Below are 12,725 nucleotides of genomic sequence, written 5' to 3'. Positions count from 1 at the left end.
GTACCGCATCTACCAACATTGAATATAATTCATATATTCTGACTTCAGCGTCTTTTGCTTGCCATCTAGCACCTCGATCGCTAATCCACAATCACACATTCAGATCTCCCCGTCCCTTCTTTTGCGTTTTGAGATTTATGGCGGCCAAAGTGCAATTTCAAATCTAGAATCATATTGTCTTTTGGTTCCCATTTATGATCTTCTAAAAATATCAGGTTTTACTCTTGCATCTTTCTCAAGTGATCATCCCTATATTTCAGATTCATTTACACACCAAGTCAGACCAGATCTCTCAGCGTTCTCGTTTTTATATAATACCTTTATATTTCGCAATACTTTAATTCACACACAGTATACTGATATCAGAACAACACCCTAAATATTAATGATCAACTGTAATAAATGGTGGAATGTAATCGACATTGTCTCATGGTTAAAATTCACTCATGTCCCCGCTTAAATTCTGGGGAAGTTGGGCAAACTTCACTGACTTATTAACTTGTCAGTCTCCTTCTTCCTCGCCCCCATCTTCTACACCATTTTCTGACAAAAGTCTGGAAGACTCACGATGAATGGGAACTCTCATGTAATTCACTTCTGCCTTGTTATTCCCTCCTTCCCATGATGGACGCACTGAGAAAACTAGCCTAATACTGCTTAGTCTACTTCTTCTTCACCTCAGACTTCTATACCTACTTGCATCTTTCAGAAGCGGAAATTTTTATAACAATCGTTGTTCAGGTTCAAAAATTCACTTTAACCCCCTCTTTCTTTTCCCTGTGGTTTGAAAATATTGAGATAGTTTGAGTACCTAGCTAAGCTTAATCTACTTTCTCTGCTCAAGCTTCTGCAATTCCTGCTCTCTTACAAAATCATCACCACCCCCTCTGCGTTTTTCCCCCTCTCAACTTCCCTCACACCCAATAACTTACTGGTACAATATATCCACATCAACTTCATTTCCCTCGTGAGAGAGTCATTTTCTACTTCGATCTTTACAAAGTAACTTTGCGACAATTTATTTATATTTTGAATCTCGAAAGTGAGAAGGGCGGTTCTTTGCGGCTTCGCCATGACTCTATAGGATACGTGAGACCAAATCACTTTATTCATACCTTCACATAGTGAGTATATTTCACTTGGAGACCTATTATCAACCTTACCTTCACGTTCCTCTTTACCAAAGCCAGAGCTTTCAAGCTCTCTTGATCATGTTTTTTTTTATTGTTGGACCAAGTTCCCGAATATCTGCCTTTGGCCCTTGGCATAAGATCTCACCTTTGCTGCAATACACAATTTCAGCCCTCCATCTTCAACCCTAAATACACGCTGATATCCTTTCTAAAGGCAAAAATCATTATTCTATAGCCACTCACCTCGAGTTAATCTTCTTACTGAAGACGCACGACACTCACTCCTCAACTACCTTAATCCAGATCAATCTGGCATCTTATCTCACAACAGACCAGTTTCTTCCCTTGAAAATCTATTATCCTTACTTCCAGTTTCCAGATTTTTAGCATCAACTCCTACTTTGGTGTTCATCAGCAAATCACGCTGGTATTACGTATCCCGCTTTCATTCTGAACTTTGATTCTTCAATCCCAGATTCACTCGATTCGCTTTCTGCTTTTTGCAATTTGCAACACCAACAACCTGTCTGTTCCTTCTCAAAGTCTGACTACCTCGTACAGCACTTAAAAGAGCAACGAGAGCAATTATTTCAAAAAACATTACATCGATAATATGTCTTTCAGCGAGGAGGAAAATTATGAGAACTCCCTAGGCGGAGGGTATGGTGATGAGTTTGTTGAAGCCGACAGAGGTCAGGATTTTGATCATGAGAATCCTTTGACACCCTATCAAGTTCAACGACCGGCAAACTATTTTACCCCGCCCCAACCTCAACGCCGTATGCCTATCCAACTTGCCACAGTCCACACGGGTGCTTTAGAAGTTCGTCAAGAGCCCTCACAAGGACCTGCGCCTCGCGCTCCATCAACCCCCGCAGTTCCTCAAGAGTCTCCAAACCCAGAGATTAGCGGCAGCCCAGATCAAGGAAATATTCTTTCAAGCCCAGAGGCTAGCGGTAGCCCAAATGAAGAAAATGTCCCTTCAACTCCTCAAGAGCAAAGAAGCCCCTCAGCCGTTCCTCAAAGTCCTTCCATGTCAAATGATAGCGTGCAAGATGTTCCGAGTCCAACAGTCGAATCTGATATCGAAGATAGCTCACCAACAGATATCCAGCATGCAGGTAGAACAGGTGCTGACTTAATACCAAGTATCGAGTCGCCAGACGTCGAAGATGAGGAAGATTCCCAGGCTACTCTTGACCACGGCAGAAGTCAAGTGGTTGCAAACGAGTTGTACAATGTGACTCCTCAAAGATCTATTCGCGCACCCCTACAAAAGTCCAACAAGAATCGCAAATCTATTTTTGGTACGCCACATAATTCCAATATTCGACTTGCCGGAACTTCCAGTCATCTTCAGACCCCAAAAGAACCACGTCAACAGAGACAACCAGAAGTAGTTGCAATTGAATCCGACTCAGACGACGATTGCGTTATTATAATGAGTAGACCAGCACGTCCCGGAAAACCAAGGATAAATAACCAGCCTCCTGTTATAAAGAATGAGCCAATCTCTGATTCGACCACTAATATAAGCACACCAAAAATAGGCAGTGTCAGCCCTGACAAGAGCGTGCCATCCGATGATTTTGATAGAGAACCAAGCCCCACTGAAGAAGAAATGATCGCAGCTCAAGCATCAATTCTTCGTCCAACTATACGTCGAACTCAATCTGAAGAGGAAGACTCTCCTGGACCGGTGAGAGATGGTAGGAAGAGACGCAGAGATAGCGTGGCGTATCCCGAGGATCAAGCAGATATTGATAATGCTATGCAAGTCGATGAAGATGACAATAATTGGATGCATGACCAAGAAGATGGAGGCGACGATTCACAAGAGGAATATGAGAACCTTGTCAAGTTACGAAATGCTTTAAACAAGGATCTAGATAAAGGAACTCTCGGTTTTACTGAAAGAGCTGAGCTCATCAGGGTCAATCACACTATTGCCAAGTTGAATCGCCTGAAGACTGCTAAAGCTAGAGGTGCTGAGGATGAGGACGAAGACGAAGACGAAGAGTCGATTTTCGTCCCTCAAGAAAGGCATCGAAGATTTCAAAATGTTGCCGATAATGGTGAAGGCCCATCTTCAAGACCTGGCGACAGCTTTGAAGATATTTATGATGAGGATGCAGGTCTTGCTAGTATGCTTCAGGAAGAGTTTGACGAGGGTCCTTCCAAAAAGCAAAAGCCCAAGAGAAAACGTCAAGCTCCAGCCAAGAATGCTCGAGAATTCCAGGCCAGGGAACAAGCAAAACTTCTTGAGAAAGAAAAGGCAAAGTCGCAAAAGCAAAAGGCCAGTGGAAGTGGTGGTAAAGGCGGGAAGACCAAAGCCGGACGAAAAGGCAAAGGCAGGGGCAAAGAGAAAGAAAAGAGATCCAAAAAGGGGGCTGTTAAGGTCGATAGAAACATGAAAGAAGCCAGGTTCATGGGACAACGTGGAGGACAAGATGATATTGGACAATTGATTTTGGATGATCTAATGAATTCCGATGCGATCGGAGATCGTCTTCAAGATCCTATCTTCAATTGCGCTCCCGAACCCGAAATTGGCGGAACCCGAAATAAAGCCACCCAACTTCAACAACTGTTCGCCAATATCCCTGAAGGTAGTAGTAAGACTAAGGGAAAATCTGACAAAGCAAAACTTTTGCAAGCTTCTCGAAGTTTTGGTTATGCACAAGTCAAAGCCGTTGGTGGAAAATGGCTTGTCAAGGGAATGAAATCGACCTTGTACCATCATCAGCTACTCGGTGCACAATGGATGGTTTCTAGAGAATTGAGTTCTGAACCGCCTCATGGTGGTCTACTTGCCGATTCGATGGGCCTTGGTAAGACAGTGCAGACTCTGGCTTGCATGGTTGGCAATCCACCCACGGAAGAAGATAAAAAGCGCGGAGTAACGGCAACACTGATTGTTGTTCCATCTTCAGTCATCTCCCAATGGTTAGAAGAAATCCAGAACCATGTCCACGAAAAAGCATTCCCAAAGGTGATGCAGTACAAGGCATCAATGAATATCCCCGAAGCTGTCCTCAAAGATTTAGACATAGTCGTTACTTCCTACACAGAAGTTATGAAGCAATTTCCTTTCCCCAACCGTCAGGGCCGAGAAGATATTGCTAGGTATGGATATAAAAAATGGTGGAAAAACGCTCATGATCAACTTGGCGACCTTCACAAGATTAATTGGCGTAGAGTCGTTCTTGACGAAGCTCACACAATTAAAAACAACTCTGCCAGAACAAGTTTGGCTTGCCAAAATCTGAAGAGCGTTTATCGGTGGTGTTTGACTGGTACTCCCCTTTTAAATAGGCTCGAAGAGTAAGTGGAATTTGCCCAAAATTCTTACATTTGATTGTTGAAATTCTACTTGAACAATGGGAGGGCTGGTTTGGCCACTGGTCGCCAGAGGCCTTCTCATTGTTCAATCCGATTTGAAACAATTAAAAACTGACAATTAACCTAGGCTTTTTCCGTACCTTCGATTTCTCAAGGCTAATTATGCAATGGATTGGAGGACTTTTCAACAATATTTTTGTGATCCTGACGCTGACGATTGTAATAATCGTATTACAACTCTTCTAAGTTATGCTATGATGCGCCGTACTATGAAGACTACGATCCTCAATCGACCAATCATTACTCTCCCCAAGCCCCACCCGGTTATGCAACAGCTCAATTTCTCTCGAGAAGAGAGGATTATTTATCGAATTGTAAGTGTTCCATACGGGTTGGGACATTCAAAAACTGACTTTGCTGCTGCAGACTGAGAACCGCTTTCGTGCAAACCTTAATGTGTTTTTGGCCAACGGCACTGCTCAACGAGCCTATGGAGTCTTCTTCGTTCAACTACTTCGTCTTAGACAATGCACTTCTCACCCTTTTATGCTTGAACGCACGATGAGAGAGTCCTGGACCACCGAAGACGTTGAGCGACTTCGCAAGGAGCTTGGCAAATTCAAGGACTCGAACGTAGCGTTTTACGAGCAATGCAAGCTTTGGGTTACTGAAAGTGAAGAAGAGAGAGCGGAAGCTATAGCTAGAGGTGAAAAGGGAGCCGAAGCTATCCCTTTCGGACTTTCCAAATTTGGTGAAAGCTTCAAATTTGATAGTGCTTTGGATTCGCTCAATGAGGAAGAGCTTTATACTCGGATTACCTGTCATCTTTGCTCAGATGTTCCAAATCAGCCTGTTATTACTAACGTAGGTTGAAAGATTCGAGAGAATTTGTATCAATGCTAACATCTTTCAAGTGCTCACACATCTTCTGTCAGAGCTGTTTGACCAATCATCTACACACGCAGATGCGCTTGTCCGATGGCGATGACACGGTAAGCACTATCCCAACCAACATTTTCAAGAATTCTAATAACAAGTACTAGTTCAACGTTTGTCCCAAGTGTGACATAATCTTTACCAATGCCTTGCCCTATAAAGATCTCGAAATTCCTGATGATGATGGCATGGACTCTGGTCACAATCAAACTCAAGAATCCGAAAGCTCATCTAGGGCAAGCAAGCGGCGTAAAACCAACAACGATAATTCTCGTCGTACACATGGAATTAAAAGCAAAGGTTTGGATGCGCTTGATTTTGAACCCTTTACTAAAGACAATACTTGGGTTACTAGATCGGATTATGATCCTAAATTTCCTCTCATTCCAAGTGCAAAGACTACGGCGTTGAAAGCTTTGCTTTTGAAAGGGTTTGAAGAGGCTCCTGATGATAAGGTACGTTGATCCAAATAACTCCCCATTTCCGACTTTTGAATGTCCAAATAAAAACTAAACAATCAATTCACTTGCCAGGTAGTTATTTACGTGCAATTCCGCACGCTAGCCCGTATCATCGGCCGCATGTGCAAAGCTGAAGGCTGGGGCTTTTTATACCTCACCGGTGACGCCTCCCTCGAGCACCGAAACAAAGCCATCAAAGAATTTCGCAACCGCGACGACATTCAAATCCTAATCGCCGGCCTCAAATGCGGTGGTCTCGGACTCAATTTCCCATTCGCGAATCGCTGCATCTCGCTTGATCTCTGGTGGAACCACGCCGTCGAGCAGCAAGCTTTCGGACGCATCTTCCGCATTGGCCAAAATAAAGAAACGTGGATGACAAGACTCGTGGTGGCGAATTCGGTGGATATGCGGTTGTTGGGGATGCAGAATTGGAAGTTGAAAGCGTGTGAGAAGGCGATTGATAATAATGGATTGAGTGGGGCGAGTGGGAGTGCGGGAGGAACGTTGAATTTGTCGCAGTTGGCGAGGTTGTTTGGATTTTTGAAGACGGATGAGGATAATAATTTGTTGAGGATTGAACCGGATTATGAGGATGGGGAGGATGCTATGGATGGGGGAGGTGCGTAGGGGGAGCGGATGGGTTGAGTTTGGGTGGTTCTGAGGATGGAGATGGAGATGGAGATGGAGATGGAGATGCAGTAGATTGAGGCGCGAATCTATATTCTTTGAAGTTTTTGGGCTTGGGAAGTTGACAAGCTGGGAGTTGATTGAGAAGTTATTATTTTTCTTTTTGTCGCAGGCGTTCATAGGTGCGAGCTGGAGGAAGTTATTATTATCATTGAGTGGTTTGGTTTTGAGGGGTTCGAGCGGGCGTTTTATTGATTGGCGAAAACTTAGGGGGAGGGGGGGAAGGAGAGATTTCTCAGAGGGGGTTATTCTTTAAAATACATACATACATACATGCATACATGCGTAAATACATATATTAAGAATATCAAGTATTCTAATAAAATCTTCAAGTGATATACCTACATACCTACCTATTTATCCAATCATTCATTCCGGTTTCAAGATTTGGGGGTTATTGTTTGTATTTTAGTTTGGAGATTGGGAAATTGGAGATCGAGGGGGAAGCTATACAAAAAGATGAGAATCAGGATGAGGATGAGAGAGAGAGGAAAAATCATTAGAGGGAGGGACTTAAGAGGCGATCTCGTTATCTTTTATTAATTGTTTTTCTCTATTTTTTACTTTCTTTTTTTGTTCTTTTTTCATCTCTGTTTTCTCTTTTTGTTTCTCGGGGGCAGAAGGGGAAGGGGAAGGAGGGGGAGGGGTGGTTCTTTTAAGGAAAGGAGGAGATGAATGAAGGAAAACTTGGATATTTATTTAGGTATCTAGGTATCTAGGTATCTATCTTTTTCTCTAGCTTTAGCTCTTTAGTTTAATTTAGTTTGATTTATTTTTATTTATTTTTATTTATTTCTTTTATTTTATACCTTCTTGAATCATTTGATTTTGATTTTAATTAAATTGAGTTGAAATTCTACATGTATAGTAAGTATCAACTACTATCAGCCGAAATGTATTTTACATTAAAACTCACTATTTATAATCCTAAATTTTCTTCTTGTTATTAATATAATATAAATTTATTATTATTATTTATTGATTTATTTTCAATTAAAATTTAACAAAAATAAGATTAATTATTTTTATTACTTTTTGATTATTATATTATATAGATTGAAAGTTAGAATATTTTCAAAATGATTAGATTTATTAATAAAATAAGTAAAAAACAAACAACTTTTTTAATATTTCAATTTAATCTTATAAGTTTTAACATTAGAAATTTCTTAGGGGTTTGAAATATTAAAAATATTAATTATTATTATTTAAAGTTTATAAAAACAAAGTTTTAATAAATTCAAGTTATTATTTATAAAGATTTTTGAATTGAAAATATAATAAAATGTCGATTTTTGATATGAAAATGAATTTCGACTAATAGCAGTTAACTATTACTATATATATATATCTATTTCATATACATATAATAAGAAATATTAACTTTATCCTCCTACATCTTATCCTCCTATAAATATATACAAATATATATACAAATATATATACAAATATATATACAAATATATATACAAACATATATACAAATATATACATATAATAAGAAATATTAACTTTTCCTCCTATATCTTTATCCTCTTATAAATATATATAAACATATATATAAATATATATATATAATGAGAAATATCATTTTTATCTTCCTATATCTTTATCTTAATCTTTCTATAAATATACATATATATAAATATATATACATACAAATATATATACATATAAATATATACATATAAATATATACATATAAATATATACATATAAATATATACATACAAATATATACATACAAATATATACATACAAATATATACATACAAATATATACATACAAATATACATATACAAATATACATATACAAATATACATATACAAATATATATAAACCATCCAACCCAATAACAAACTTCATCTTCGAGAATTTAGCGAGAGGGGCTGGCGGTTCTTTCAAAATAAGGAGGAGGGGGAGGGGAGGTTCTCAAGAAATTCATCTCAATCTCAATCTCAATCTCAATCTCAATCTCAATCTCAATCTCTATTTTCATTTCCATTTCCATTTCTATTTTTATCTCTATCTCTATTTCTATTTTTATCTTTATCTCTATCTCCATTTCCATCTCTATCTCCATCTCCATCTCCATCTCCATCTCCATTTTCATCTCCATTTCTATTTCTATCTCCATCTCCATCTCCATCTCCATCTCCATCTCCAATCTCCAGTTGCCAATACACAAAAACAAAAACAGATATCAATCAACACTTCCCAAAACATCATTCTTGAAAGGAAAGAAAATTTAGTCTATGAGATATTCGGTCTCTTCATGATTTAGATTTTAGATTTTGTATTTATTTATTTCTTTATTTATTCATTTCCATGTGTGAGGGGTTTCTTTTCTATAGTTCTATTAATTTATATGCATGTCTGTCTGTCTGTTTGCCTGCCTGCTTGCCTGCCTGTTTGCTTGCTTGCAATCGTTCTAAGGGTTTCGAATGTATAGTAAGTACATTCATTCATTCATTCAATTGAAAAACACCGGTGTGTAAGTCATGCCTACCATATGATATCATATACACAACCCCATTTCCATCTTCTTTAATCGCATCTGATTGCATCTAATCCCATCTCATCCCCAAACAAATCTCACCTCCCACTCCCCCCTCACAACAACCACCACCCCACAACCGCTCCCAGAATCCCCACCCAGCACCCACCCATCTGCATTATTCTCCCCGCGGCACTCTTCTCCGGCACATTCCCCGTCGCTTTCCCGCCCAAATACCAACTCCCAATATCCGTCAACTGCCCATCCTGATCCAGCATCGTCGCATTATATCCCACATTACTGACGCTGGATCTAAACGATCCAAAATACGAGTAGCGATCTACGTATGAGAGACGATCGAAATATTCGGCAGAGGTGTTGAAGAAATCTTGGGTGGTGGGAAGAGGTTGGTCGTTGAGTGCGTATTCGGTGAGCCAGATGGATGTGTTGGGGTAACTTTAGGGAGGGGAGTGTTAGTATGTGTTTGTGTGTTGGGGGTAGAGATATGACACGATGGAATTAAGAAAGTAAGGAATGGAAAAGGTCATAATATAAAGCGAGTGAGACAAGAGGGGCAACCAAAAAGAAAGGAAAGAAAAGAAAAGAAAAACTCACGTCCCACGTATCTCCCCCATAAAACTCGCCAATCCCTCAAAATTCCCATACCAATGCAACGGGATAAAATCCACCGTGCAATTCGTTCCCGCGTTCGCACAGGCGCTGAAGAAATTACTCAGCCAAGTAATTCCCCTCGGAGAACCCGTGACGGCAGGCGCTCCCGTTTTAATACCCAATGCGCGCAGCGGCTCAACTTGGCTGATCCAATTTGCAGCGGCAACCGAGGGGGAGATTGCCGATCCGCCCGTCGAGGAAGTTCCATCGGGTTCATTGTAGGTGAGAACGTGGGTGATATTGCGGCCGGTTGCTACGAGTGATTTCATGTCGGTGAGGAAGGTAGTCGAGGTACCCCAGAGCATAGGGACAAATTCAAAATCTTCTTGCGTGGTGTTGGAGTAGGCGGGGGAGGCGGCAATGCCGTAGTTGTAGTACCATGAGAGATCGGAGCCAGGCTGTACCCAGACTTGGTTATCGTTGGGATATTTGGAATTTGGGACGAAGACGAGACCTCGTTTGGATGATGAACCAACGGTGTTATCGTCGTCGGCGGCATAGACGCTAGTTATATAGCTTGTGGTTGCTAGGAGAAGAGTAGTGCTGAGGTGCATTGTGATGGTTGTATGGTTATCGGATGATTTGATTCGGTATGATCGAGTATATATATTGAGCGTCGCTCAATTGACCGTCCTTCAAATTGAAGTATTAAATGTAAATATTAAGATAATTGAGATAACAAGAATACTGTATACTCCCGAATGATGATAATGAAATCTATAAACCCCCAAAAATCAAGATATCTTCACGATGGGTGCCACCTTCTTGCTAGGGTCAAAACAAGGCACAGATAGATACCAAGTTTATCAAATGAATGTAGATATGAAGAATATATCGATAACAATTTAATTATATTCGTCTTTGCAACAGCACAAATGAACATGAACAGAAAGAAGAAAAGAAGAACAAGAGATAAAAAGACAGAAGATAGGAAGAAATACCCACAGGACATCTATAAGGTAGTATTTCACTATCTCCAGCTGAAAAGCGAGCTATCTACTAGATAGCTTCCCAATCTTCTCTTCATCCGAAGCTACCTTAGCTTGGTATTTTTCCTCTCTTTCCGTCGTACCATTCGCATATATTGATTCGAAATCATGCAGGAACATTTGAATGGTTGGATGAAAAGAAATGGAGAGTTACTGAGTTAAGAAAATGATAAGTGCACGGTCCTGCCTCGGTTCTCTCGATTTTTGTTAGTGACAGCGCTAAGATACTTTGGATCTATTTTCAGTTCATGAACTTTTGACATGATTACTTGGAGACGGGAGAGCAACATTTGATTTTATTGGATTTGATATGGTTTATATATATATTTAGGTGGATAATTATGTTATTTATATACTAGGCATTTTATATGAAATGGTGGAGTACTTTATATAATGAGAAGTTTCTTATCTTGAAAATGTTGTATATATTCACGTAATATTCTAAGATATCTACCTACGAGCCTACCTAGGTATCTATCTACTTACTATATATATATATATACACACATATACATATATATATATATAAATACATACATATATATACACATATATATACACATATATATACACATATATATACACATATATATACACATATATATACACATATATATACACATATATACATACATATATATACACATATATACACACATATATATATACATATATACACACATGTATATACTATATTCCCTTCCCTTCAGCTCATATGCTGACCTCCTCCAGACCCAATATTCCGAAACTCGGGAAATACACTCGTTACACCCAAGTGCAGAGTGAACACCACACCGAACACAGAACAGAGTACAAAAGCCATCCCAACAATTACCCACCATATCATCTTCCCAATCCCATATCCCCACTCCCAAGAACCAAGAACCTTGACTCACAGAACCAAAGCACCGCACCACACCAGTGACACCAGTGACACCACACCACACCAAAACACCAAGAACCATTCTCGAGCCATTCAATTCTAGCACAGACTACCAATCCAACTACCAATCCAACAACCAATCCACTCTCCAATCTCCCCCATCACTACTGCAGGAACAAAGCACTAATCCAATCCATCTCATCTCATTACCTACACTACCAGTTAGTACACCATCCTCTAGTTTCCCACCTAGTAAACTAAAATAAACTTCCTACCTGCATTCACGCCAATTTAATAGACGCTACGCTCCAATTCTCATCTTCATTCCCATCGCCATCGCTAATTTTTCCCCCTTACACACACATTACACACTACTAGGTATATACTCATCACGACTTACTTAGAAAGCGTGGCACATTACTATCTAATAAGTACTAAAGATACACATCACCCAGAAAAAAAAAACTCAGCCTATCGCAGAAGGTAGAAGGAATCCCAAACTAAATAAATCACAGCAAATACGCACACTATCAAAGTATCAAATTCGTCGAATTCTTGCATTCTGCGTCTCATTGGGGGTATTGGGATTTGATTTGATCTGAATTAAATTAGTCTACGAGGGCGTGTTTTTGATAAGGGCCCGGGCTATATAAACAAAAATTCCGATCTTTAAAAAATAACCATTTTATATATTAATTTATATAGTAATATATTAATAATTAAAGAAAATTCTATTATATAAAACTCAGAATAAAAATAAGATTGAAGCTATTCCCAGATTATTAATTAACTATGAAAATTGTTATTCTTATTGTTTTCAATAATAAGATTGTATATCTTAATAGTATAAATTATTATATTATCAATAATCCTTTAAGATATTCTATATTATTCCTCTTTCTAAACTATATATATCTTTTTTATAATATTAGGATAAGTTTTATTATCTTATCACTTTCGAATTTGAATATATATATAACTCTATATATACTTTATAGTATTTATATTAAAAGATTGAAATAACTATTCGAAATATATAATATTAAACTTTTTCAGAAACTCTTTGATATAAGAAACTCTATATACTGATATATTATTCAATATCAATATTATATCCATA

General features: G+C 38.9%; 2 protein-coding genes across 2 annotated transcripts; one reads left to right on the top strand and one right to left on the bottom strand.

Moving 5' to 3' along the window:
- Window positions 1-1,746: 1,746 nt before the first annotated feature.
- Window positions 1,747-6,502, top strand: EAE98_006740 (uncharacterized protein; the record flags this gene model as incomplete). The annotated part of the gene is made up of 6 exons (XM_038954363.1): window positions 1,747-4,457; window positions 4,603-4,849; window positions 4,902-5,339; window positions 5,390-5,467; window positions 5,519-5,866; window positions 5,945-6,502. The coding sequence occupies 6 exons, from the start codon at window positions 1,747-1,749 to the stop codon at window positions 6,500-6,502; spliced, it is 4,380 nt and encodes a 1,459-aa protein (XP_038809043.1).
- Window positions 6,503-9,177: 2,675 nt separating this feature from the next.
- Window positions 9,178-10,619, bottom strand: EAE98_006739 (uncharacterized protein; the record flags this gene model as incomplete). Its single annotated transcript, XM_038954362.1, has 2 exons — window positions 9,677-10,619; window positions 9,178-9,517 (listed from the first exon to the last, which is right to left on the bottom strand). The coding sequence occupies exons 1-2, from the start codon at window positions 10,285-10,287 to the stop codon at window positions 9,178-9,180; spliced, it is 951 nt and encodes a 316-aa protein (XP_038809042.1). The 5' UTR covers window positions 10,288-10,619.
- Window positions 10,620-12,725: the final 2,106 nt, after the last annotated feature.

The sequence above is a fragment of the Botrytis deweyae genome (assembly GCF_014898535.1).
Source record: "Botrytis deweyae strain B1 chromosome Unknown BDEW_015, whole genome shotgun sequence".
In the NCBI taxonomy this organism is placed as follows: domain Eukaryota; kingdom Fungi; phylum Ascomycota; class Leotiomycetes; order Helotiales; family Sclerotiniaceae; genus Botrytis; species Botrytis deweyae.
The sequence above is the reverse complement of the archived record's forward strand: the minus strand, read 5'-3'. Positions and strand labels throughout refer to the sequence as shown.